The sequence below is a fragment of the Dermacentor andersoni genome, chromosome 10 (genome assembly GCF_023375885.2).
Source record: "Dermacentor andersoni chromosome 10, qqDerAnde1_hic_scaffold, whole genome shotgun sequence".
NCBI classification, from domain to species: domain Eukaryota; kingdom Metazoa; phylum Arthropoda; class Arachnida; order Ixodida; family Ixodidae; genus Dermacentor; species Dermacentor andersoni.
Window position 1 is genome coordinate 2,373,676 of NC_092823.1, and position 27,862 is coordinate 2,401,537.

The 27,862-nt window shown below is 45.7% G+C and overlaps 3 protein-coding genes and 1 non-coding gene across 4 annotated transcripts; 2 read left to right on the forward strand and 2 right to left on the reverse strand.

Moving 5' to 3' along the window:
* The first annotated feature begins 4,689 nt into the window (after positions 1–4,689).
* LOC140213688 (uncharacterized) lies at positions 4,690–12,839 on the forward strand. Its single transcript, XM_072284938.1, has 4 exons — positions 4,690–4,792; positions 7,822–8,082; positions 11,327–11,410; positions 12,228–12,839. Exons 1-4 carry the CDS (start codon positions 4,690–4,692, stop codon positions 12,476–12,478), a joined length of 699 nt encoding a protein of 232 aa, XP_072141039.1. The 3' UTR covers positions 12,479–12,839.
* Positions 12,840–18,689: 5,850 nt separating this feature from the next.
* On the forward strand, positions 18,690–24,332 carry LOC140213732 (putative nuclease HARBI1). The gene is made up of 4 exons (XM_072285012.1): positions 18,690–19,328; positions 19,916–20,051; positions 20,116–20,521; positions 23,802–24,332. The coding sequence occupies exons 1-3, from the start codon at positions 18,768–18,770 to the stop codon at positions 20,505–20,507; spliced, it is 1,089 nt and encodes a 362-aa protein (XP_072141113.1). The 5' UTR covers positions 18,690–18,767; the 3' UTR covers positions 20,508–20,521; positions 23,802–24,332.
* On the reverse strand, positions 23,781–25,253 carry LOC140213689 (uncharacterized). The gene is made up of 5 exons (XM_072284939.1): positions 25,202–25,253; positions 24,772–24,844; positions 24,635–24,691; positions 24,375–24,490; positions 23,781–23,921 (listed from the first exon to the last, which is right to left on the reverse strand). The coding sequence occupies exons 2-5, from the start codon at positions 24,818–24,820 to the stop codon at positions 23,781–23,783; spliced, it is 363 nt and encodes a 120-aa protein (XP_072141040.1). The 5' UTR covers positions 24,821–24,844; positions 25,202–25,253.
* Positions 25,254–26,685: 1,432 nt separating this feature from the next.
* Positions 26,686–26,872, reverse strand: LOC126519747 (U2 spliceosomal RNA). Its single transcript, XR_007596656.1, has one exon. It is a non-coding gene; the product is annotated as a U2 spliceosomal RNA (small nuclear RNA).
* Between the last annotated feature and the right edge of the window lie 990 nt (positions 26,873–27,862).

Below are 27,862 nucleotides of genomic sequence, written 5' to 3' on the forward strand. Positions count from 1 at the left end.
CGCATTTCAAGAACTCAAACGACGCATGCAGTCGCCGCCCGTACTTGCGCACTTGGACGAGCACGCCGATACCGAAATTCACACTGACACCAGTAGCCTAGGCCTCGGTGCCGTCCTAGTCCAGAGAAAAGATGGACATGAACACGTGATAGCTTACGCTAGCCGGTCGTTGTCAAAAGCGGAATGCAATTATTCTACAACCGAAAAGGAATGCCTCGCCATCGTTTGGGCTACAGCGAAATTTCGCCCTTACCTATATGGCAGGCCATTCAAAGTGGTCAGCGACCATCACGCGTTGTGTTGGCTAGCTAAATTAAAGGACCCTTCAGGACGGCTGGCACGGTGGAGCCTCAGACTACAAGAATATGACATCACTGGAACATACAAGTCCGGACGAAAACACTCAGATGCCGATTGCCTATCACGCGCCCCCATTGACCCGCCGCCGCAAGATGACGAGGATGACGACGCCTTCCTTGGCATAATAAGCGCGGAAGATTTCGCCGAACAACAACGAGGGGACCCGGAGCTAAAAGCTCTAGTCGAGTATTTGGAAGGGCACACCGACGTTGTCCCTAGGGCATTTAAGCGTGGATTATCTTCGTTCACGCTTCAAAACAACCTACTCGTGAAGAAGAACTTCTCATCAGTCCGCGCCAACTACCTTCTTGTTGTTCCGTCGGCGCTGCGTCCAGAAGTACTGCACGCCCTACATGACGATCCGACCGCTGGGTTTCTCCCGAACGCTATCGAGGATACAAGAAAAGTATTACTGGCCGCACCTAACCGCCGATGTCCCCCGTTACGTCAAGACATGCCGAGACTGTCAGCGACGCAAGACACGACCGACAAGGCCAGCGGGATTACTACAGCCGATCAAGCCTCCTCACCGACCTTTTCAGCAGATCGGGATGGACGTGTTGGGACCATTTCCGACATCAACTTCCGGAAATAAGTGGATCGTCGTAGCGGCGGACTATCTCACCCGCTTCGCTGAAACTAAAGCTCTACCGAAAGACAGCGCAGCCGAAGTGGCGAAATTTTTCGTCGAGAACATCCTGCTGCGACATGGTGCTCCAGAAGTCCTCATCACCGACAGAGGAACGGCTTTTACAGCAGAGCTCACGCAAGCCATTCTGCAATACAGCCAGACAAGTCACAGGAGGACAACTGCCTACCATCCGCAGACGAATGGTCTCACGGAGCGCCTGAACAAGACCCTCGCCGACATGCTAGCAATGTACGTCGACGTCGAGCACAAGACGTGGGATGCGGTCCTGCCGTACGTAACATTCGCTTATAACACGGCGGTACAAGAAACAACACAGATCACGCCATTTAAGCTGGTTTACGGCAGGAACCCGACGACGACGCTCGACGCTATGCTGCCGCACGTCACTGACAAGGAAAATCTTGACGTCGCTTCCTATCTCCAGCGCGCCGAAGAAGCTCGACAGCTCGCCCGCTTACGGATCAAGAACCAGCAGCGTACCGACAGCCGACAGTACAACCTGCGACGACGCTTCGTCGAGTACCAGCCCGGCGACCGTGTTTGGGTATGGACCCCAATACGCCGACGAGGACTAAGTGAGAAGCTACTGCGACGCTATTTCGGACCCTACAAGGTTATCCGACGTATTGGCGCACTGGACTATGAGGTCGTGCCAGACGGCATTTCGCATTCACAGCGGCGCCGCGCACGATCTGAAGTGGTCCACGTGGTGCGCCTTAAACCCTTTTACGGACGCTGACGAACTTCCTTATTTTGTTGTCTTCTTTGCTACGAGTACTTTTCCTTATTACTTTCGTTTGTTTCCAGCATCGGGTCGATGCTTTTTAAGAGGGGGGTATTGACACGTGTACTTATATTTATCGGGCGACCACGTTTCGCCGCCTAACAAATCTTATCTCACAGCGCGGGACGCGCCTGCATATATCCGAAGTTTCTGGAAAGTTATCGATGCTTCTATCCGCTGTATGTTGTCGCCGGACCTTCTGTTATCTGATTTCATCGCGTGACGCGAATGGTGTAGAACTTTGTGGAAGGCACGCGGGTCCCAACGATTAGTCTGGAATATTCGATGACTGCTGTATAAAAGCTGACGCGCTGGACCCGCTGATCAGATTTTCGACGATCGCCGACTGTGTTCGCCGCTCTCGTTGTGCTTTAAGTGTAGCCTGTTTTGTGGGCACAGGTTCGCCCAATAAAAGCTAGTTTTGCCTTTCACAGTATTGCTACTGTGTTCTTTGCCGTCACGACCACGTGACAATATGCAAATGCTATGTAGCTGGACTAAACCAAGCTAATATTTTTGCTGTCACTTGGTGATACTGAGATTTTTTTACATTCTCTCTAAATACATAATTAGTCGTAATTAATCATCTTCTCAAAGTAGATGAAAAGTGCCAATGACAACATTGCAGAACGTGAAAAATTCCCGATACTGCTTCCTGTTGCTCAATACGTGCTACATAAAATTGTCTTTCCAAGTATGAATGAAGCCTGTGAATACAGGCAAAGTGCCTTGAGCAGCCAGTCGTGTGGCAATTTTGCATGTATTAGCGGGCTTGTTTCACTCTCGGAAAAACACTTTTATGTAGCATGTATTGAGCAACAGAAAGCTGTATCGGGAGTTTCTCATGTTGCTCTACAATTTCCTCCTTGACACTTTTCATTTAGTTATAATATTGGAAAGTTAATTCAGACTATGTGTTTTAGCAGAATGCAAAAATAATCTGAGCAGCTCCTAGCGATGGCATATTTCAAAGTTCCGCATATTTTCAAGGTTTGGCTGAGGTTATGTGAAACACCCTGTATAGTGCCTAGAAAATAAATGTACATGCATAAATCTTCAGGCAATGATGCTTGCCATGCTGATGACGACGACGATGCAGCTTCGCCTCGACTGGACCTGCCTGCACCGCCCTGTAAGCTTTTTATAAAATAACTATGCAATGTGTTTAATTGAACAAGTCCGGTCTTTTATTAGGGTTCTTAAAACTGCAGCCACCATTAGGGTCTAACACGTGTGTGTGATGACCAGCCAAGTATGATTTCCCTGACAAAGTTGAATTTTAGGATCTGAATAACAAAAAAACTTCGTCCCGTGGAAGTGTATGGGCTCCAGCCACAACCTTTGGTTGAGATCTAATATACTGGAGTTGACTTAATGGAAGTCTGCTGTAGTAGCACCTTCATTTTGCCTGTGATTGCAAAGCTTGTCACTGTGTTGCTGTGCAGACCAATATGCACATGTCGGCATTTGTTTTTGCTTATCTGAGCGACAAATATAAAAGCAGATGACACTGAAACTCTCTTGCTGTTTTAATGCTCTAAAGCAGCACTGAACCACCTGTTGATCTTGCCACGCAAACATTCTGCAAGTAGCAGATGGAGCTAACAAGCAGTCCGTACCGTCAACTTTCCAGTAGGCTTCTGCTCTCTATTTTTTTAAGTGGTGGCCAGCTTCCAGTTGACATATATGGTACCAGCCCATAGCGAATGGTCATTGGGAAATTTTTTTGATGAATTACTTGTGTTCACACCCTGCCAGATTCATTACAGATTATTAGGAAGTCAAAACCGACAATTGTTAATGCATCACCACTCCTTTATCACTCAAATGTTTTGTCTGAGGCCCATTTTAAAAAGTTACCATAAATTTGCTTTGGAAAAGTAAAGGTGTGTGATAGACCTGTCATTGTTACTGGCACTGCCCCTGCTGGAGAGAACCGTTGAATTGAGGGGTAATAAGGAACGTATATATTATGCTCCTAATTCCTTTGCTTATACGAGGCCTTTTAAAAAAATTCTTGAGTTGTATTCCTTGAAAGATGCTGCACTCATCGGCAGAATTTGTTTCTCAGATCTCGAAAAAGGTTCTCCTGGGCTCCTTTAAATGTAGCTATCAAACGGGCTATGTGCTTACAAATGCCTAGAGCTCTTCCAGGAAGGCAACCTTTAAATTTTCGCAAGAAGTTTAGAGAAAGTTTAAGAAATTCCTACAATCTATAAGATGGCCCATTGCATGCTAAGCCCTCATCCTTTGTCACAGGCAAGTTTGAGAAGTGATTTTAATAGTGCATTTAAAAACAGTGTCCCCAAAAACTAACTTCTTTGTATGCCTTTTCGGCTTTATTGTACATTGTGCTGATGATGGCCTACCTTGAGTCCCGTTTTTGTAACTCCACCAGATCGCTATACGAAACTCGGAAGTTATCAAGCAACTTTATTTTGATATTGCACCATATTGTGTGCAATGCTATATCTAGGGCAGTTGGCGTTCTCAATGTTCCATTTCGTGGAAAATTTGGACACATCAAATCAAGAACTTCATGAAAGCACCAATGTGTATGCCCTCTTTCCTATGTGTGCATGGCGTTTCCTGTCTGCACTCGGTCACTGCGATGCTTACGCAAGACTTTCAAGGATGGAAATAGCACTTCTATTGGTATATTTCAAGCTGGTTACAATGATTACTACACTAGGGATGCAAGGGCTGCTACGCTATGCACACATTATGCCAGAACTAAGAAGAATGTCTGTAATTGTACAATATTTAGGCAATATAGAAATGAAGGAAATGTGTGCCCACAAGGTTTTTTGCAGCGAATCATGGGCTGGGGTCTTCTTGTTTATATAATGGTCTATGAAAAATAGCAATTTGTTGCTCTGTTATTCTGGCACTAATGGTGGATTGTTGCTCCTCTTCCCTAGCTGCACCAGCTCATGAGAGCATCACAGGCGCATCCCTGGAGCCAGTTGCATACGGAGGCCCTGAGGAGATGATGCGTGAGTCTTTCGTCTTTACATGGCCTGTACAAATTGATTAATTTCGAGGTTGCTGTTATCCGACAATGCATTTTTCGCACCTTAAGGTATGACACAAATGTTGTTGTTAAAACATTTACCATAAAAAGTTGCTGCCCCCAGGAAGTGGATCCATCAGGGGAGGGGGAGGAGCGAAGGAGAGGGTCAATTCAGATTTTATTGACCAAATGTTATCTACTAGATCTTTCTGCAGCAGAAAGCTTTAGGCTTTGAAATCGCGATGTTATTAGAAATGTCTCTCCTGCATCGTATTTTAAGAAGAGCACAATGTGTTCAATGGCTATGTTAAATAGGTGCCATAGGTATGGTGCGAAGATTCTACAGGCAGATGTTTTCCAACCCTTCGATGCTTAAGCAAAAATGATGACGTATGTTTTAACGAAATAATTTCGCTAACCTTCAAATTACTCCCCATTAGACACAATAGCTTGGTTCCACCTCTCTTCCTATTGCTGAAAGCCCTCTTGGAAGTCCTTCAGTTAAGCCCTCCAGCAGCAATGTCCTTTCCTTTTGAATTGTAGTCCTGTCCCCGAAACTCCTGAGCACCAGTTTGCATATGGGGAACAGAAAAAGTTGCACGGAGCTACATGTAGCTAGCAGGGAGAGTTTTCTCACAGTTTGTACACTAGGCAACAGACACAACCACATGCAAGTGTAGTTCACTTGCTATATGCATGGCAGGATTGGATTGCACATTCACTCTTGCGCTCCAGTCTGACCATGCTATGTGGCGCGGACTTGCTGTGCTGCAGTGATGGCACACAAACCCAAACTGTGCATTTAAAAGCTTTAGCAAAAGTTCATTACGAAGCGATATCTGTGAAGGTGTCTAGCCAGGACTGGCTGGAAGCAATGTTAGCCCAGCCTAGGTGTGCAGTGGTGTGTGTCCACTGTAGATGCTAATTGCCATTCCATGCGAAGTGTGGCTTGTGTATGTGTTGTTCAAGGCTGTGTTCGAATTATGTGTGGTTCGAGGCTAGTTTAGTGTTCAAAACTGATCGAAATTAGCTAGGCCCTACTGCTACAACACTGATAAGCAGTGGCCAAAATTTCATTTCTATGTGGGTGGGTGCAGCTGAGCATCAGCAGACAATAGTTGGCTTCTCCCGGAAGTGCAGATTTTCACTTATTTGAGCCTGTTTAGTAAACTCTGTCTATAAATACACCCAGTAACAGCCAGGAAGAAGTGCACAATATTTTTAATTGGTGTTGGCTATGGGCCAATGGCAGCGCTGTCTGGGAATGTGCGCATTGACGTCAAGGGGCAGTTGCCAGCCGCCCCAAGAGGTTGAGGAGAAGGCCTCTGTTGAAAAGAAGGTTAGAGAAAAAGACTCCGCACTCCACGTCTGAGCTGTACGTGTTGCACACAAGTGCAAAATTTGGCTGAGGTACAGTAGCGTGTGCTATCTGCAGAAGGTGTTTTTCACTAAGCCTGTGGTGTGGTTAAGGAAAATCTGCATTTAGAATTTTTATAAAATGTGATTACTTCTAGAAGAAGCCCAAGTATTGTCTAGCCACACGGTTTATCGGTATTGTATCCGTCAGGTCTCGCTAATTTCGATTCATTTCGAGAACATTTGACTAGCCTTGAACCACACTCGACTTAAGGTGAGACCACATGTTCACTTGCTAGCTGTAACTTGCTCCACTGTAAGTTTAGGAACAGCCTCAGAGTTTTGGTGCATTGTAGGTGCCAAAATCGGAAGTAGTGGTATCTTCGTGAGCACACAAATTCAAATTTAACCTGCCCACCATGATGACATTTCATACGTGGAGGGTTGTAGGTATGCCCCGCTCTGCCGTAGCTTTCGCAGTGCAAAGGCATTGAAGGACCAGGAGCCCCGCGGAGGGGATCAGGGCGATCTTTGATTGCTTCTGCTGAATGTATTGTACTTCGTACGGCAAAGTATTTCTGAAATAGTTTATTTTAACTTCAAACTCATTTTTTGAATGCAATAAAATGTGGTTCACGGCCTTTGAGATGTCGTTACTTTATGCAACAGGCAAGAAATTTTAGCATAAAAAAGAAACAACCTGGCACATCTAAACACGTAGCAGTTTAACTCGGCATAATATGATGCATACAGCTGCACGCTTAGTCTTGTGTATGCATCTTGTATGTTTACTTGTGCTTTAGTTCACCAGCTGTCTCAGTACTTTCCTCTGTTGCTTTACTACATTATATCTAAATTTTCGTCCTTCATACCTTCAGTTTATAACAATGGAATTTTTGAATGTAGGTCAAGCACATAGAACTCGTTCTTTCAAAGCACTTTGATAATGTAACTTGTGGAAAATAGCAACTACTTCACTGTTCTCATGAAAAGCAAGAACAAAGCCTTATTCTTACTGGTCCTACTTATTTTTATGACATCTTTAAACAGATTCACACCTACAGTTTAGCATTTGCACAGGTCCTTGAAGCCTTTGAATTTCATGAGTGATAAAATCTAAAATCGATTATGCGACTCGCTTTCTATGGTGAATCAATGTGGACCTGGCAAACTTCCCACGTTAAAAACAATAGCATAAAAAGCTGACACCGCCGCGAGTGCTCGAGCATTTCGTTTCGTGTGACTTGCATAGAACTGGAAAACCCCACACTGGGCAAGAACAAGGCACCGGCACTTGGTGTTGGCTCCCATCCCATGTTTATGGTGCTTTTATCACGCCTCGTTAGAAGCTAGAAGTAAGGAACTTGCGAGTGATCAAGGCTGGACATATTGAATATAACTTTTTGTATTTATGGTGCAGTAAAGCTACCTAAAGTGTTTTGGAAGTGTTGTAAAAAGTAGCACATGTGATGCTGTTCTGCAATCTGAAAAGGCTTTAGCTTGGCCTTGAAAGTCTTTGAATACCTGTGAACTTTTGTCGCCGAGACCTGTACGAATCCTGGTACTTTTACATTTACCAGAGTGCTCCGGAACAACCAATCTAATGCGCCACAAATGCATTCTTTCTGCTATGAAATAAATCTTCTTGTGTTTCAGCGGTGATGCTGCGGGATCAGCTAGAGGTGAGGCAGCAAAACAGAGAGCTGCATCATGAGCTGCAGCAGCTGAGGCACGAGGTACGGGTCATGTCTGAGAGGCTACATGAAATTGAGTCTCTTGACAGGACCCGTACCATGCCTCAACCTGCCCAGCGTACAGTGCCTGTAAGTCTTCCTCGGCTGCCTGCCAACAGCTTGGAGGAACTAGAGGCAGCCGAGGCAGCGGTAGGCGACGAGGCTGTGGCTGCCGCCTTGGTTTGTACTGCCCATTTATTTTTAATTGTAAGGCTATGTAACATGTAGATGTTCTGTGCTGTTTCATGAACCATGCTGTGGGTTCTATGTTAACTACCTATTAAGCGTCGCACACACTGAAGATTTTATAGAAATAATTCTTTTTCCCTGCTGTATAGCTTCTAATGGCATATCTGGACTGCGCCTACATTCTTTAGCATCCATCTAAATGTAAGTGTACACTAGTATAGCAGTGTGCCAGTGGCTGCCAGGATCAAATGTGTGAGCTTAAGCTCACCAACGCCATAGCCACTAAGCTACCTTAGTGGCTTGCTCTCTCTGTAGAGATACATTTATGACTAAAGAATAGGTTGTTGAGATGATAAAAAGCATTGCTGACACAAAGGGCAAACTGTGCCAGCTTTCTGTAAAAGGACGCAATGCAGAACACTTGTGAATAAATTATTTTTGTTGGACTAGTTGATCCATTGTGAATGATAAATACCAGTACAAACAAGTGGGACACGGTACAGAAAAAGAGGGGCGGTAACTGTATTGAAGTCATTTTAATGTGCAGTTTCCTGAAAAAAAAATTGTTTGAAAATTGCATTACAATTGGATATGTGATCAAAACAGCATTTGCAGAGTCTACTGTACAGGCTGTTGAATTGCCCCATTGCTTGCATACTAACCAGCACTATCACATTTCTTTCTTTTGCTACAAGTCCATGAAACAAACTCCTCAACTATGCAGTTTCATGCAGTGATTCAAAGCATTTTCCAAAACACTAGCAATTACTTTAGGGATGTAAACACATACACTGCAGCCACTGTTACTTTTTATTCTGCTACTTGCATTTTTCAGCACCTTGTTTTATCTGCTTCTATGCTACATTATGTTTGAGTATTTATTATGGGCTTATTTTCCGTGCCTGAATGCCAAAGGTTAGGTGGGAAAGTCAGTCAACTTGCAAACAGCTCGAACCATTGCATATGAACATTCATGGTGGAAACAAATGCCAACCATAGTGAACAAGGCTCCCACAAAGGGGTGAAAACATTGTTCTAAGTATTTTTTCACCTTGGTTGCCATCTGTTGTTTTTCACCATGCTCCTTCCTGATCATGTTAGACCTGTAATAAATGTAACGTTGACCAAAATAATGTTGTTGAAGGGGTTAGATGTTCTGGCTTCTGTGTAGAAGCCGAAACGTCTAATCCTTTCGACAAGCAAGTCAAAGCAAGTGTCAAACCTTCCAAACCTACCTTCTCTGCCATGATGTGATGGGGGAGAAAGCTGAGCCAAACCTGGTTGTAGAACATCTACTGTAATAAATTATTTAGCGCGCTCTGGGGTTTGCCAGTATAATTCTGGGGTTTTAGAGTCCCGCACTTTTACTTAAAGGGATAGACAACTGCTCAGAACATGAATTGAGAAAACCACACTTATGAAAGTATTTCCTATCCTACTGGGTAAAACGAGCCATCTTTTTCTCATTAAACATGTATTTATATTCTTCGTCCTTTGCAAAAAGTCGTGGAAAATGACCTTTGACTCCTCATGCAGCAAGAACATATTCATAACAGCCCTGAAGAGGATGGAAAACTCGGGTCGTGTTAGTATTCATTTATGATAAATGAGGAACAGTGCACTGAAAACAGAAGATGAAAGGAAACGTAGACACACCACAACTTCACTTTCAACTGGAATATTTATTGAATGAACGAGTTAATATACACTTGAACTGCATATTCACCTGCAAGGCACTGAACAATTCATGACATGCATTTGTGGTTAGATTAGGTGACACTAAACAATAATGAATTAACAAAAAGCCAGTTTGCTGCTTGGCTATCAACAATTTGCGTGGTCTACAGCGGAAATTGGTTTTTGTTGGAGTGCTATTGAACGCTGGCTAATGCATTCTGGTCCTGCTTTCTGTATTCTATAAGCCTCACAAATTTGACATGTCAATTGGTCTGGGTGGCGAAAAAGAATCTAGGTCATGGTGAATTCTGCAGTGCACCCATAGTCACGGCAATGTATTGCCAAGTGCGAGGAGCAAACAGTGCCTTTCAATCCATTTTGGTGCTCCCTCATGGTCACGTTTACACACTGCACTAATTGTCCGACGTACACTTGGCCACACCTGAGGGGGATGCTGTACATGATTGCAATGGTGCAGGGCATAAACATATCAGTTTGCCTAACAGGGTAGACATCTTTTGCATTTGCACCTATTTTCACATGTTTTCTTACACTGCGCAGACACTACCCACTTTTTTTTTCCTATAAAAGACCACATCTAGGCCATGCCAAGATCCCACCTTTTTCAACCTTTGCAAAAGCTGGTGGAAGTGTGGCATAATGGCTACCTCCTTCCTTTTACTTTCGTGAAAAGAAAAAAAAAGTTTGTTTTTATACCAAGCAAATCGTTGATAGCAGAGCAGAACGCTAGTTTTGATTTTTGTTAATTCATTATTGTTTGGTATCATGTAAGCTAACCCATAATGCACGTCACGAATTGTTCACTGCCTTGCAGGCACATGTCCAATTCAAGTGTGTATTAACCTATTTGTTCAATTAATTTTCCACTTGAATTTTCCAGTTTGTGATGTGTTTATGTCTGCCTTCGTTTTCAGTGCGCTGTTCCTTATCTACCATGAACCGGAGAACTATCGCGTGACTTTCCATTAGTGTACATGGTTCATAATATGTTTATTAGTACTGAAGTGCAGTCCACTTTTTCTGTTATTTCTTTAATTTAGAATGTGCAGACAAGCCTTTGTTAGTCGTGAGTATAAAAGTGGCGCTGCCTTTATTTTCGATGAGTTACCGTATTTACTCGCATAATGATCGCGCTCGCGAAATGATCGCACATCTGAATTTTGTCGTCAAAATTAGATTCTTTTGTCTAGCTAATGATGATCGTGCTTACCATCTGTCGAATGCTATGCAAATGACTGTTGAAGACATACCAAGTGGTCTGCACACACCAAACATCCTTAAGCAGATGCCCCATACCATTCCTTTCATCACTTTCCGCACTTCCATGAAAAGAAAAGCTACAACCAAACTTGCCTTGGCTTTATTATTTGTAGACTTCATTATGGTTTACCAACAACAAAAAAGGCGCCTTTCGATTCTTCTCGTTTACTCGTGGGCAGGCAACCGCAACTAGTCTCGAGCGGCAACTATAGTGGCCATATTTACACTAATACATTAGAAGTGTACCCTATTCACACGCCGACGCTTGTAATATAGCTAAGATATTACCCCCCTGCTTTACAGCCTTCATGGCAGAAAAGGCAAACGAGCCTTCATTAACATGAAGCTTTGCCGTATAGTCACAGGTAAGGTTTCCTTGGCCATCTTCTTGCATTGTTAAAGTCTTGTGTATACAGCCGAACGTTCCATTGAATGACTTGCATAGCAAAAGATTATATCCTGGCCAAAATCCTATGTTTCATATGAATTGTGAACCTCTACAGTGAACGAATTTAGGCGTCCCCGTCAGCTGGTTTCATTATTTACTTTGAAATCCACATAGCGCATCCACCACGGCCATCGCAGATGTAACCAAGATGTGCTCTGGTGCTAGTGCCAATGGCACCGTAGGTGAATTGCTTGACAAGCATGCCGATCGATTGCTGCACTAGTACGCTCAGTTGTAATACATCAGCGGGCGAGACGGTTGATGAATATGTCTCGGTTGGTAAAAACATGGTATAATGATCACTGATGACATCAATTCTATGTTAGGGTGGAAAAGCAGGAATGCCAACAAAGGCAACAGGGATGAATATCCTGTAAATGGATCAGGAATTTTGATGGCGAGGAAGGTGCTAGCAGCATTTCATGGTCTGCAGCTTTACTTTGCATAGCTCCTGCATTTTGTCGCAGAACATGCTGTGAACCTCAATTCAATAAGGTTCGCTGCAGTTGCTCATTCTCTCGCATGAAGTTTGCGCTAAAGACTTAACAACTTATCACTAAGTCTCTTGAGTTCATAATGAAGGTTTTCGCTTAATACGTCTGCCCTGCTCTATTCTGGGTGATCTTTATGGTGCATGATATTTGCAGTGAAGTTACTTAGAATGAAGGATTTTGAACGTCTCAAGCGCACTGTATGTTCTATGTACTATTTGTGGTCTTTATGTTTGTGTGCAGATGTTGTCTGCGAGAAGGGCCACGTCGACGTCGTGGAGGCCCAGAGTTTCTTAAAGAAGTGGTTGCCGGGGTCTCTGGACAGGGGTGGCGGCAGGAAGAGGCGTTTCGCCCAAACGTTTGCAGCAGGGGAGCCCAATGATCCCTGCCCTCGGGACAGGGATCATTGCTTGACCACTGCTGCCCTCTCCCTACCCCACCCTTGCCCTCGGAGCCCTGGCCCGTCCGAACCTAGCCAACACCTCCTAGACTAGAAGGCCTGAGTGCTCGGCGAGTGACGTCACGGAGAAGAGGCCAGCGGCGCAATTGGGGATGCGGGTTGAATGAAGGGATCGCGGCTTGTTCACCTAGCAGCAGTATGCTTCCATTGACCACTCCAAATTTTTTCTTCAGTCTGAACTGCGGAATGAGCAGCAGACACCTTACAAAGCATTTATTTAGAGGCACAGGTAAAAAGCAGCTATGTAAAGCTTGTGCAGGTATTGATGCCAGGAGCTTTTATAGCGTCGCGCTTTGTCGTCTTTGTAATGTACGTTTCTTGTGAATTATTATTATTATTTATTATACCCCATACTTCATACCTATTACTTCAAATAAATTGAATCCATAAAAACCTCTCCTTCTGTATTTTGTACTTATGGTTTTTATGGCACGGCAATGATGAACGTAAAGCACTCGATTAGCTTCACAATTGCGTATGAACAATTTTATTGGGGACACATGTATTTATTCCAATCTAGATTATGGTCAAACTAATAATTTCGCTTTCGATGCACTAATTACCGCAGTCCACAAATTTACAACTCAAATGAGTTTACAAACGGGATATAAAACATTTGTGCAGCTATTTACACGGAAACAGCTGCCTTATTGCACAGAGTTTCAGCTTTTCGCTTCCTTGCCTTAGCATTGGCATCCAATATTTTGTCACTCATCTTGCAGCAGTAGTTCAATAAAATATTCGTGCTACACCACAAAAGGTGCCTTAACACAAATTCATATTTATGTCTATCCTCGCAGGCGTCGAACTCTGAGGAATCGTCACTTTCTGTAAAGGCACTTGCTGTAATTGAGCAATTAACCTTTCCGTATTTTTCAAAAGTAACTATTTAAAGAAGTTCTGAATATCTTACCCTTGAGTGCGCTAATACAATGAAGTCTGCACGTGGTAGTGCCCTAATCCAGGCACTCTGGGCTTCTTCATATTGCAGAAACTTGAAGACATTATTTTTCTGCCCCGATTTGTACATGTAATTGCTCCGGCAATTGGGCACGCAGCACTTATTAGGCATATCTTGGCACGGCACTCCATATTCCGGGGCAATGAAGACTCGCGGTACACACAATCGCAAGCAGAGCACAAGTGTTGAGACTACATGCACTGGTCACGTCTAGAAAAGTGCGTTTGGAAGCATTCTATAGCATGGCCGTTTAGCTAATAGTATAGGCAGTAAGCCCGCACACAAGTAACAAAATGGCTGAGCACTGGCTATGCTGGAAAAACATTGGATACAAAGTGGCTGAGCACCGGCTATGCTGGAAAAACATTGGGTACAAAATGTCTCAGCACCGGCTATGCTGGAAGAACATTGGGTACAAAATGGCTAAACACTGGCTATGCTGGTAAAACATTGGATACAAGATGGCTGAGCACCGGCTATGCTGGAGAAACATTGGATACAAGACGGCTGAGCACCAGCTATGCTGGAAAAACATTGGATACAAAATCGCTGAGCAGCGGCTATGCTGGAAAAACATTGGGTACAAAATAGTTGAGCACTGGCTATGCTGGAAAAACATTGGATACAAAATGGCTGAGCACTGGCTATGCTGGAAAAACATTAGGTACAAGATGGCTGAGCACTGGCTCTATGCTGGAAATACATCGGATAATACAATGGCAAAATGTAGGGCCAATGTTGGTTTGAACATTGGCTGGACCTTGGATCGGGTTGCACTTTGCCAAAATGCCAAGATTGGGCCAACATTGGCACCAATTTTTGCCAGCATTGGGCCATGCTTGGTCCAATGCTGGTGTGCTGCCTGGGATCCTTCCCGAGCAAGCGATCGCGGCACCGACAGGTGCGAAGAGTGTTGGGTCCTCTCGTGAGACGGACCACAGAGGAGGAGCGAACTCATTGCCGGCGGCAAGACTCGCACGAAACGGTTGCCGTTGAGCGCAGCCATATCTTTTTTTTCTTTTTCGCTCCGTCGCAACTCCGTGCAGAAAAAGGCTAAACGGAAGGGAACCGTTGTCGCAATATGGGGCCGCTTGAAACGGCTAGTCTTGCAAGAGGGTGCTTTGCATCACGTTCTGCTCAAGTGCAATGGCAGCAGACCATTGCTGTTAGCACCTGCGACGAGAGGAGCCACTGGTGCTTTCGCATCCACTTGTGGCACGAGAGTTGGAGGGCGTTGCCGATCTTGATTGTCGTGAAGCAGCCCGCGGGAAGCTGCGCTGCGTGCGCTGTGTCGCGCGCGCTTCTTGTGGCCAACAAATTGCCTCGTCATCCTATCAGTGACGCGCATAAAAAGGTGGCTTTCGGCATCGACGAAAGCCGCGCTCCCGACAGCTGAAATGGTGCGGTTGCGTCCCGAACGCGAATCGGCCGATTTTCGGGGCGATGTGTGTGTGTGTGTTGGCGCGACGCGCAATACCTTGTGTTCCTCCTGGGGCTATAACAGCGAGGCCGGCATTGACTGCCGCCTCGCGCACACTAGTACAGGGGGGCTGCTTTTTTTTTTTTTGTTTGTTTACGCCGCCCCTGCAGACGCGGTTGCGGACTTTGCCGCGCGCAGGCGCCGACAGACTTCTACCGGACTGCATACAATTTCAGCAACAATCCCGTGGCTGCAGTTTTAGTCCCGCGTGGCTTAAGCGCCGAGCATTTTTACTCGCTAGCTGGCTTAAGCGCCGAGCATTTTAAGGCTTAAGCGCGCACGTTCGGCACTCTCCGTGGCCGCCCCGGCTGACGTGGTTGCGGACTTCGCGTAATGTAGCCCGTTGTTTCACAGCAAACAGGCGCCCCGAATTTCATGCTTTCTTTCCAGTTTGGAACGTTTGGCTTTGTGTACGGGTGCTGCATTTAAGGAGCTGTGTATAACTTTATAGAGCGTGTCAAGAAAAACAATTTGTTTGGAGCTTCACACGTAACAGGAGCGGCTGCTGAGTACCAGGCGGTTTTCCTTTTTTTTTTCCTCCCGATAATAGTACTCATCTGCCACGGCTCTCACCACGATATGATTTTTTTTTTTTTGGGTGGGGGGGTGTGGGGGTTCTCCCTTGATCCTCAAGTGAACGGACTGTCCAGTAATGATGCCATTTACAAAAATCCTAAACAACAGAGGCCCGCACCCGCTCAATCAACGCCAACTCAATTTAAGGAAGGGCTGTTCAAAAGCTGATCGAAACCATCCAGTTTGGGAAAACCTATTTTATGCAGTAGCTTTTTTTATTATTTGTTTTATTGTGAGAGACGTGAAATCCACACCATGAAATGAACGTCCGTTTGTTACCCTTTTGTTACCGCGGCTGCGAAATCGCGCGTAATACCAATTTAATTGTGTCCTGGTTGGTGGTTTGTCAGCACTTTGTGTTCTTCAAGGAAATCAACTACAAGTTTATAAATTACGTGCGCGAAATTTTCCTCCATGGGCACCAATACGCGTCCACCAAAATACTTAAGGAAGAGAGAGAGCGTCCGGGGCCTTGAGATTTCGAAAATGCCGTGCTCTGAAATTTTCACATCCGCCATTGGAAAGATAATTATTATCCGTCGCAAAAAAAAAAGAAATCAGATTCAAATCAGAAATCAAATCAGAAAACGTTTTTCGGGGCATGTCTTGATGAAATAATTTCAGTTCAGTTCGTTGGTTCAATTGCATTTGTCGGCTCCTTGCAGCATGTTTGGATTTCATCTTTTCCAGTATTCTCAGTACTCTCATTGTAGTACGAATTGCCGGCAGATCTTTTAGTTGTTTTGTGTTATACATTCCTGAATGATGTTTTTCGTTTCCTCAAATCTAGCCGTAGAACAAGCGCTTTCTATAAAATCATTACAGTAAGAATCCAGCATATCGGTTCATCTTCGGCGCGATTAAAGTTCGGGAACTGGCGATTTTTAATGCCGTGATCATGAAGGTTAACACCAGGTATACCAGGGGGGACGTAACGCAAGGCGTGATTTTTCAGCATACCAGTCACGATATCTAATCGAATCTAAGATTGCAACAGCGTTCTGAATTCTTTTGGTTCCAGATAGAACAAAGAGAAACAAAAAAAAAAAAAAGAAAGCATGTGATTGATTGCCATTCAAATCTGAAGACTGCGTGGAGAAAGTGTTCCGGTTTACATTCGGAAAATCAAAATGAACGGCTAAAATTATTCTATCGTCTGGTTTCATGCGCGAGATCACGTAAAAGGCAGCCAATCTTCTTTACATGGTTTCTCTCTTTTGCTCTGTCATTTGCGCACGCAAATTTCTTCGTACGGGAATTTTATGAAGCGAACGCGGCTGCAGACCATTTTCTTTGTTTAGTTCATGTTCGTAGGCGCAAATTACAAACCTAATACTTGGAGGAACATTTCCTCTACTCTAGAGGGGCATGAACTGTAGACAGTGCCCGCTCTCTCATTTCTCCAATCGCTCGCAAACACATTACATTGCTAGTCTACAGTGGCAATACAAAGTGACGTTTCACCATGCACGTCGAAGTTCATTACCAGTACCGCGCCAGCATCGACCGGCCGGCGAAGCGACGAGCTCAGCAGCGCATGCGCAAGGCCCGACACCACCCCAACCGAGCTTCCCTGCTTATCGGAGAGAGCAAGTGCGCGTGAACACGGGCGCGTCTGAGTATCTGGATTAAAAAAAAAAGGGGGTGTCCGAGATATTGACAAAGAGAAGTGGTCGCAGTCGCTCTGAATCTTATCGTATTATAGAAAATGTGGGATGGCGGCGCTTCCTCGAGGGTCAAAAAGTGCAATCGTCGAACTAGCGCTCCCGGTGGCAAGTGGAGTACATCCTTCTCCTTGGAACTGTTTGCAATTGACTGCTTGAATGTGGCGACCACGCGTCGCGGGTCGCGTATAGAGCCAACCGTTGGCAAGCACGCGTCTAGCGTAGCAGCAGAACCGATCGCGGTTGCGATAACCCATCGTTGGCAGCGAAAAAGAAAAACACCCACACGCAGTTTGTAGGAATAACCGTACAAATCAATGTGGTTTTAAATATAGCTTCACTGGTCACAGTAGAAGGGCACCGAAACTTTCTCATGACGCACACCGCTGTAGTCCACAAAGAACAAAGCGCACAAAACAGATATGATACAGCCGCACCGCATTATTTCGTGTTTTCACTATTTCATTACTTTCGTGTGCATGCGCGCTAGGGCCACGCAGGCCAGGAGTAAAAGGCAAGAAAAAAAATGGTACGCAATCCTAAGCTTTGACTTGACTGCTGTGGCACTCGCATTTATGTTCTTTACCTTAGGCGAACGCAATGCGCAAACTGAACTGGAATTTCCAATAATGGAAATTCCTATTTGGCGATTTGGTTGTATGTTCGGCTAATATTTGCGTTTTTTCGCCCGAGCAAGCGCTTCACTGCACTACGCTTTGCCCCTTCAAGGCTGCTTCACTGCCCCGCAGGCGTGTTCTGCGTAGGCCGAACCTGCAAGCAAAAAGCCTGGCCGCCGCGATCTTGTTGAGAGCGGCGCCAGGGACAATCGCGCCTAGCTCATTGAGTTTTCCCCCAAAACTGAAAAAAAGATTGACTTGATTAAACGAGAAAGATGCCACGAGTGCCCCAACAAAAATCTTTAAGGATTAACGAAGGGTAATTGAGGGCGACGCAACGGGCTCTCGAAAGAAGGATGATGGGTGTAGCGTCACGGGGGGATCGGAATAGAGCAGATTGGGGGGGTGTGAGAACAAACGCTAGTTAATGACACCAAAGTTTAAACCAGGAAAAACAAATGGGCATGCGCAGGGCATGTAATGTTGGGGGAAGGTAACCGGTGGCCATTAAGGGTTACAGACTGAATTCCAAGAGGAGGAAACGTAGCAGGCGGTGGCAGAAAGTTAGGAGGGGAGATTAGATTAGGGACTACATGGCGGCAGTCAGCACGCGACCGGGGTACTTGGAGGATCATGGGAAATGCCTTTGCCCTGCAGTGGGCGTAGCCAGGATGATGATGATGATGATGAAAAGGTAGCAACAGGGGTGCGATCTTGTACGCGTTCCAAAATAGAACGGAGGCGGACCGTTCCATCGAGCCGCACACGATTGGTCAATTTGAACCGCGACGAATGCCATGACGTCAATTGTCACGTGAGCCGTGACGTCTTGCTGCTCATAATTATTCCGTGTCGTCTGCTAACGGACGAACGCCACGGAACGGACGGAGAGTCCGTCCGGAGCGATAGAACGGATTAGCACGGCTACCAGACGGCTTGGATTGGATTAGAACGTAAGTGCTTGGAACAGTTAGCATCTTTCGTATCCGGGTCGATCCGATTCCGCGTTCCAACAGTTGGAGAACATGGCGTTTTTCTCTGCCGTGCCTTTTCGTGTCGCCTGTGCGGCTGCTGCAGTCGCGCAGAGACGACGACCCGAGGTAGATGATGCATTTGAAGAGTTGACGGAAGAAGAGTTCCCACAGTATTTTCGTCTGTCCAAACGAACAGTGCGTAGCTTGTGCGACGAGCTTGACCCTATCATTGGATGCCAGCGAGCCAGTGGCCTTTCTACAGAAAGGAAGGTGTTGTGCGCGCTGCGATTCTTCGGCACCGGAAGCTTCCAGAGGAGCGTTGGTCGCGAGGAACACGTAGGCATGGCACAGTCGGCCGTGAGCAGCACCATTCACGAGGTGACGGAGGCCATCATTTCCGTGTCTGCCCGGCGAAAGTTGGTGGACTTTCCATTAACACCGGCTGCCAAGGATGAGGCAAAGGCGGCGTTTGCGCGACGCGGCGCCATTCCAGGCGTGCTAGCGTGCGTCGATGGCACATTGATCGCCATTATGAAGCCAGAAGGACTCAGCCCGGCTGACACGGCGAGCTTCATGTCGAGAAAGGGTTATTACGCCCTGAACGTCATGGTCGTAAGTACCGTTGGAATGTTTTACTTCAAACTGTGGTTGCCATTTTTACTCGCCCATAGTTGCAATTGTTCGGTTTAATGCCCAAGCTGGCATAACAAGTAATGTAACGATTAAAAGAGGACATGCGGGGAACTGTTTACGAGCTCGTTGAAATCTGACATGTCGGGAGTAATGATGAGTGCCATGTGTTGTGCATAATCAGTCTGCCGTTCCAAAATTGTGTTTTAAATGGGCAGCAGTCGTAGCAGAAATGGATACACTGTAGGGAAGACACGATGGAAGCATTTTGAACACGGAAGTACTTACAACCATTGCATGGGCTGGCTTTGGCTCGTATGGGGGTTCTTGCGCAATATCGGGCCTCGAGTTTTCATTTAGCTATCAATTACTTCGAACCATAGGCGTCCACATAAGGGGGGGTTGCGCATTGCCCCCCCCCCCCCCCCCAATTGCAAGACCCTGTGCACGCCTATGGCTGAAACAGTCTGCTACTTGTACCAGCGTACGTGTATTCTTTTGTGCATATGAATGGCAAAACGGATTTCGAGCATATCTGCAGCGCTATATTGTATTGATCCCCATTGCAGGTTTGCAATGCGGAACTTCGCATTCTTGTTGTGGACCCCCGGTTCCCTGGTTCGTGCCATGACTCTTGGGTGCGGCAGCGTAATACGCTGCGTGCACGCCTAGCCGCACAACTGCAGCCTGGCGAGTATCTGCTTGGTTAGTATTCGTAATGCGTACCCCTAACTAGGGCAGAGCGCTCAGCTGTCACTTTCTGTAATAGGAGACTCAGGATATCCTCTCGAGCCATGGCTGCTTGTTCCAGTACCTGGCAGCCATGCCGGCACCACCTCTGAAGGCCACTACAACCAGGAGCACGCATCCATGCGCAATGTTGTGGAGAGATGTATCGGGGTGTTGAAAAGCAAGTTCCGCTGCTTGCAGCGCTTTCGGACACTGCTGTACAGCCCCGATAGAGCAGCGCGAATCATTTATGCATGCGTTGCTCTCCATAACATTGCCTTGGAGGCGGGCGACTGGACATTGGAGGATTATGGTGGGGAAGTGCCACCAGCTGAGGAGCCAGAGGAGCCAGGAGACATCCAGGTGCTGGCACCACAAGACGTGTTCCTCAGAGGAAGGCAGCAGCGCAGCGCAGTTGTCAACCTTTTCTGAAGGACACAGGAATGGTGAGTTTTCATAATACATAATTTATTTATACAAAGTGCAGTGCCCTTAGGCTATCACAGGGGTGTGTTTGTACAGCGGAAAATACATTTAAAAATTTGTATACACGACAAGTGCACATCCAACAGATGATAATTTAAACACAAACGAAGCACACTTCGTTTCGCCAAAGACTTGAAAAATTATAGACCGATCAGCTTACTGTCCGTTGCCTACAAAGTATTTACTAAGGTAATTGCAAATAGAATCAGGAACACCTTAGACTTCCGTCAACCAAAGGACCAGGCAGGATTCTGTAAAGGCCACTCAACAATAGACCATATTCACACTATCAATCAGGTGATAGAGAAATGTGCGGAATATAACCAACCATTATATATAGCTTTCATTGATTACAAGAAAGCGTTTGATTCAGTCGAAACCTCAGCAGTCATGGAGGCATTGCGGAATCAGGGTGTAGACGAGCCGTGTGTAAAAAAACTGAAAAATATCTATAGCGGCTCCACAGCCACTGTAGTCCTCCATAAAGAAAGCAACAAAATCCCAATAAAGAAAGGCGTCAGGCAGGGAGATACGATCTCTCCAATGCTATTCACAGCGTGTTTACAGGAGGTATTCAGAGACCTGGATTGGGAAGAATTGGGCAGAAGAGTAAATGGAGAATACCTTAGTAACTTGCGCTTCGCTAATGATATTGCCTTGCTTAGTAACTCAGGGGACCAACTGCAATGCATGCTCACTGATCTGGAGAGGCAGAGCAGAAGGGTGGGACTAAAAATTAATCTGCAGAAAACTAAAGTAATGTTTAATAGTCTCGGAAGGGAACAGCAGTTTACGATAGGTAGCGAGGCACTGGAAGTGGTAAGGGAATACATCTACTTAGGACAGGTAGTGACTGCTGATCCGGATCATGAGAGTGAAATAATCAGAAGAATAAGAATGGGTTGGAGTGCGTTTGGCAGACATTCGCAGATCATGAACAGCAGGTTGCCATTATCCCTCAAGAGAAAAGTTTATAACAGCGGTGTCTTACCAGTACTCACGTACGGGGCAGAAACCTGGAGGCTTACGAAAAGGGTTCTACTTAAATTGAGGACGACGCAACGTGTTATGGAAAGAAGAATGATAGGTGTAACGTTAAGGGATAATAAAATATCTGATTGGGTGAGGGAACAACCACGAGTTAATGATATCTTAGTTGAAATCAAGAAACACAAATGGGCATGGGCAGGACACGTAATGAGGAGGGAAGATAACCGATGGTCATTAAGAGTTACGGAATGGATTCCAAGGGAAGGGAAGCGTAGCAGGGGGTGGCAGAAAGTTAGGTGGGCGGATGAGATTAAGAAGTTTGCAGGGACTACATGACCGGGGTAGTTGGAGAAGTATGGGAGAGGCTTTGCCCTGCAGTGGGCGTAACCAGGATGATGGTGATGAAGTACACTTATACAAAGAATCCTTTAAATAGAATGCCACGGCCGTGGAAACAATTGTACCCTCGCCACTATGCAAGAGTCTCCAAGGCTGCCACTTATTAACAGTAGTACTCGCGAAGCAGTCGTAAGGCAATGCTTCATGCCCCTTCATCTGTGAAGAACTGCATTCGCTGCTGCTCCCAAGCTAGCATTGTCTTATGCAATATGCACATCACAAAGTACTTCTTCCCTAGTGGAACATGAAACGCGGTAGCAACGTGAAAGTGCAGCCTTTTCTTTAAATATCACATGAAATATGAAATAAAAACATCCCTTGACCCATCATAGTCATGACAGACTTGATGGAAGCAATGCATATGATTGGCACTCTGTACTCATGGTCACCATCAGCAAAAGGTGCGAAAAATGTTCATAAAGCACATCAGAATGAACGCAACCGCCGCATGCTGTGCATTTTGACGCTCAGTGTACGTTGGTAGGAGTGAGGCAATATGCTTGCTAGCCATCTCTTGTGCTAGGTGTATCAAAACTTCTGTGCAAGCATGAATACGCAGGCGAGGCAAGCAAGTAACGCGTAATGAATGCGGATTCAAACACAAACAAAATGTAACGCCGAGTGCAGTGACAGCATTATACTCGTCACATCATGTCCAAATGGGTAGATGTAAATTAACATAAAAGTGCAAAAAATAGATAGGTCAACTTTATCACACTATGATGACAAGTACATCACAAACCTTGTAGTACAACATGCTTCAGGTAGCAAAGCATGTGACAACATTGCAACATCAGCATCACACAATTCTTTTTCACCACGGCATGTAAAACTTGCAATTACATTTACGTGACCTTGCAAGAAAGTATGACTATCCCAGGTATGTCCATTCCCTTGTCAGTGTTATGAGTCACTGACTAGAAGCATTCATTTCTCGGCAGCAATTGTAGTGCGATGCTAAACAGGTGAATCATAATTGTAAAAAGCTGAGTGCACTTGCCAGCTGTGATGAAACATGTTACATAAAACATGAATAATTGGCTCTGCAATCTCACAGCACCCAGAAAGTGTCATGCGTGAAAGTTATTCTTGCAATGACTCCCTTGGAACGAAAACTAGAGGAAACCAATCTCTGGTGTGGTGCAATGATGGTCATTTTCATTTTGAAACTATGCAACTTAAAGAGTGACTAGTTTGGTGCTCTGAAAAAAAGACATTGTAGTCGTTGCACCTTAGCCTCACTGTGCCGAAATGAAAATATCACAGTGCAAACACTATGCGGTAACGCTTCATAATGAGTGCAGTAAGCTACAACACAGTGAAGCAATATAAATATCGCATTACAAAACCCATACACAGAAATCGACAACTATTTGTAACGATTCCAGTGTGAATGACTAGGCGCCTTCGAAATGTGTAAATAAAAAAAGCACGCTGGCATTGCAGCTGGATAAGCATAAATAAAAAGAGGCAAATACAACAGAACAAAAATGGGTGCGCGCATTGCACCTCTCAACCAAAAAATCCTCTATTACTCAAAGGAAACTCAAACAACAGAACAAAAATGGGTGCGCGCATTGCACCTCTCAACCAGAAAATCCTCTATTACTCAAAGGAAACTCAAACAACAGAACAAAAATGGGTGCGCGCATTGCACCTCTCAACCAAAAAATCCTCTATTACTCAAAGGAAACTCAAACAACAGAACAAAAATGGGTGCGCGCATTGCACCTCTCAACCAAAAAATCCTCCTCTATTACTGAAAGGAAACTCAAACAATAAATAAACAAAACAAACGGAACTGGTGAAACAAATGAATAAAATGATAAATTAATGTCTCGCTTGCTGCAGGTGCTCAGTGATGTCCTGCGCTATGGCGCGCACCTGCTCCAGGATCCCCTCCTGGGCTGCTGCCGTCCGCTCTGCCGCGACAGCGAGGCGGGTTGTGGAGGCCTCGATTCTGCGCAGCACCTGGAATGAATAATCATGGTGGAACTGTTCGCATCAGTTGCTGATTACTCGCAACCAGCTCACGGCTGCAAGCTGCTGTTGTGAAGAATTGCAACGTGCACAACGATTCCCTCTCTGCTGAAGAGCCACTGGCCTGATGGCATCCTTTGGCAGTGTCAAGCGTCGCGTACAAGCTATGCCCTCTTCGTTTGAACAGACAAAGACCTGCTGGAACTACTCTTCCGTCATCTACTCTAATGCATCTCTCACCATCAAACAGCCCTTTTCAGGGCTAACCAACTTTTCGTCCGGCGGCTGATCGTTGGCAAGACACGTTACCGAGCCCTCTATACAACGCATATTTCTTGTTTACATCCCAAGCTGATTTGTTTTTCAGATTCATGATTTACTTATAACAAAGCATAAAGAATATTTATGTCCTTCATGTAAAATGACACCAAAGGGCCTACCAACCTGCAGCACCTCGTCGCCCTGTTCCAGGCTGCGGGCGCACTGCGACGACATCGTCGTCAGGGTATCCACCCGTCGCGGTCGCTGTCGACGTGGTGGCCGAACAGGGTGCTGCAACACTGAAAACATACAGCATTTTCTACAGTTGCACTGCATTTTATGGTACGAATAAAAGTGGCTATGGCCATGTTATGGCTTATTGGGCTAGTTCGGTAAAATACAAGAGCTCATTTTATTTAACAGCTTGAGGATCAATAACTTACCAGGTGCAGCGGCCACCCTTTCGGCAGGCGCCGCGCCGCGCGGTGGATCCTCTGCCGCTGTAGAGTAAACACATTAATGTTTACGAACTGCACACACAATTGGCGATAATTAAAACACTCATTCCTCTGATGCTTACGTGTCGCTGTGCTCACGCCCGCAGCCTCGTCTTGCACGACGACTTCCATCGCGCAGGTGGGGACGTCAGCCTGCTGGAAAATGTCATAAGCGTGGCTATTTGTTACAATGCCTACGTTGCAAGTTTTCGTACTAATTTGCGAAAATATTGTGCAATTATTGAGTGCTTAATGATCCCATGTGTTACCGTCCTCGTGCACTTCCGCGAAGGCATTTTAATTCTGTGTTAATCACTTAACCCCCCATTTCCCGAAAACGCAGCCAACTGAGATTCTAGTTGATTAACCTACCTGCTTTTCCGTTCTCTCCTACGCTATTTTCCTGTTCACCAACGGTGTCGCGTTCTGCTAAAGGTAGCACTTACAGATAATGGCAAACTCTAAACCGGCACCATTCAGGAACCCATGATATTACGGCGGCAGTGTGCTTACCTCTTGGTAGGGGAGGTCGGTCACACCGTGGAGGCGGACCGTCCCGGTGAGCTCCAGGACTCAGCCATGAAAGCCATGTAGCCGCCCCCCTCCTGTGCTTCTGAAAATACACGCCAACGTCGAAGGACAAATCGCCCAGGCCATTGGACGGTCACTCACCTTTGTTCTTGGGCAAGTGCGGCAGCGTTGCGGCGGGTCTCGAACACCTGCTTCCGCCACCACTCTTGCCACTGCTCGGTGGTTTTCACGACGGGGCCTTGAGTGTTGAGCTGGTCGGCTAGCTGCTGCCACAGCCGTCGGCGGTCGCCAGCAGTGAAACGCGGCCCCAGCTCGCTGGATCTTATAGCCAGCTGGGGATGCGCTTCCATGAAGGCGACCACCGTCTCCTTTTGAGCCTCCGACACGCGCGGCCCCTTCGCCGGTGCTTGTAGGTTAAGCGCCATGGCTTCAACTGAACGACTGAACCAACCGCTTCAAAATTCGCGCCGTGTGCGTGAAACGGGGTGGTAGCTAGCGCCATCACTAAACGTTTCGCAAAACTGCGACACCACCTAGCGCCATTTGAAGACATTAACCGCAATATTTTGTTTCAGTCGTTTTCCATTCCAAATTGAATCTTTGAAAAGCAACACATTTTGCTACTCACGCATAATAGCAAAATATTTCTCAACATGTTGCAAACGCTTCTCAATATATTATACGGTCCCCAAGCAGACGTCAAAAGCGTGACGCAGGCTTCCACTTCGCTCATTGGCTGTTTGCTTCCTCTCGTTCTCGCGAACACTGCGAACCGCCTATTTCGTGACGTTTAGAACGGAGGCGGTCCGTTCTATTTTGGAACGCGTACAAGATCGCGCCCCAGGTCTTCGCAGCATACAGGTTAGAAAGATGAGGCACCTTTGAACCCTTGAATATATTTCGCCACACTTGGGCATACGACAACTTTGTTTTCGATGCGCTCGGTCCCACTGCTGCGAAAATGTGCACACAAAGGCTGCACAGTAGTTGCCAGAAATCGGGCACTCTATTTTTCTTTCATAGGGAATCTTTCTTCCACTTGGGCAGCGGATTTCGGCAGGGCGAGCTTGCGTGGGCGCGGTGGTTTCAACACTCCAAAATGCAGTGTTGGCTTTGAGTGGGATTCATATTGATCGCGAACCGCACGGCTAATCCTGCCCCGCATCCCCCCAAGTGGCTCTTTACAGGAGACAATCGTTCAGAGACATCGGATAAATAGGAATTCTGGTTCTTTCTTTTGCTTTCATTTATTTTTCTCGAAGCCCATAACTAGAAATTTGCTGGAGCGGCTGTCCCATTTGCGACGCAACAAGTGCGACGCTACACACAGATGGAGTGGCAGTTTAATTACTCTCGTGGTCCGCGAACCGGCGTCGTTGCGTATAGTATAGGAATGGTGCGTGTCAAGTCGGTGCTCGCTTCGAGCTTGTGCTCTTCATTTTGATTGAATGAAAATCTCACCTAAGTGAGCGGGGACCAATCCCGGAGGTAGTGCAATACCGGGCCGACCTGCGGGGGAGGTGAAGCAGGCTTCAAGCACTCCGCCAACTTCCAAAAATAGGTTTAATATCGTGGGTCCATATAGAACCCGTATCAGATATTAAGCTGATAAGAACAGATACTACACAAAAGGAATTTATTGAACAAAATTGTACTGAGGAACAGGAGTACAGAACCACAGAGTGCACATGTATGTACCTTATACATTTTCTAGTTTACACAAGTGTAGGCAAGCAAGTTCATAGGTCATGTGGGGTGGTTACAAGAACAAGCGTGTTGTTTTAGGTACGCCACTATATACAATTCCTATACAGTTTTATACTACTTTATACAATCTCTATGCAACTATTTCTATACAACTCTATACTATTCCTATACAGTCCTATACAACTTTATCCAATTTCTCTACAGATCCTCTATACAAATTTTTTTTACAAACTTTTATATGAGAATTTACAAGCACATCCAGCATATTGAACCGACAGCTTATAGCAATTAGGAGTATCCACCCCGAATAGGGGACAATCGGGTAGTGAAGCGTGCCATTTTTTACATAAAAGAATCGAGCGTGCCATCTTCGGAGGAAGGCTTCCTCTCCGCTGAGTTCCAATTCCTCTGCGAGTGTTTTCCACACTATAAGCCTTATTCTTTGCGTCGCAGGGTCGGCTGCTCTAACTGGGCGCCTACGGGCTTCTGCAAGACTTCGTCTCTTCCAGATTACAAACATTGTGCAAATCACTATTAGGTGTTCGAAAGGTCCGTATTTCTTTCTTGGTGTTTTAAGGCCATCTATTCTAAAAGTGCGCTTAACCAGTTTCCAGATAATTTTAGCTGGTGGACATTGAAATAAAGCATGCTGAATGGATTCATTTGCGCTACAATTCGGGCAAACTGCATTGGGAACAATACCTATTTTATGGAGCCGCTCACGTGTCGGCAGAACTTGCCATCTGCGTTTCTCATCTCATCTCTTAAAAATTACCTCATAATTAAAAACCTAGTTCCTCGTATCCTTCCTTAACGCAAGGATGATCCTCGTTTAGTTAAAACTTATCCGAACGTATTCGAGTGCTGTATCACCATGTTACCTGCCTTAAACTTACAGCTTTTCTCAAATTTTCTCTGATATTTGAATCTACCTAC

Coding starts and splice junctions, on each gene's coding strand:
- LOC140213688 (XM_072284938.1), top strand. CDS start 4,690: ATGGTGGATTGTTGCTCCTCTTCCCTAGCTGCACCAGCTCATGAGAGC. Junction 4,793..7,821: donor AGGCCCTGAGGAGATGATGC/GTGAGTCTTTCG, acceptor CTTGTGTTTCAG/CGGTGATGCTGCGGGATCAG. Junction 8,083..11,326: donor TGTGGCTGCCGCCTTGGTTT/GTACTGCCCATT, acceptor AATATAGCTAAG/ATATTACCCCCCTGCTTTAC.
- LOC140213732 (XM_072285012.1), top strand. CDS start 18,768: ATGGCGTTTTTCTCTGCCGTGCCTTTTCGTGTCGCCTGTGCGGCTGCT. Junction 19,329..19,915: donor ACGCCCTGAACGTCATGGTC/GTAAGTACCGTT, acceptor TCCCCATTGCAG/GTTTGCAATGCGGAACTTCG. Junction 20,052..20,115: donor GCCTGGCGAGTATCTGCTTG/GTTAGTATTCGT, acceptor TTTCTGTAATAG/GAGACTCAGGATATCCTCTC.
- LOC140213689 (XM_072284939.1), bottom strand. CDS start 24,820: ATGGAAGTCGTCGTGCAAGACGAGGCTGCGGGCGTGAGCACAGCGACA. Junction 24,692..24,771: donor GGGCGTGAGCACAGCGACAC/GTAAGCATCAGA, acceptor TTTACTCTACAG/CGGCAGAGGATCCACCGCGC. Junction 23,922..24,374: donor AGGGCGACGAGGTGCTGCAG/GTTGGTAGGCCC, acceptor TATTCATTCCAG/GTGCTGCGCAGAATCGAGGC.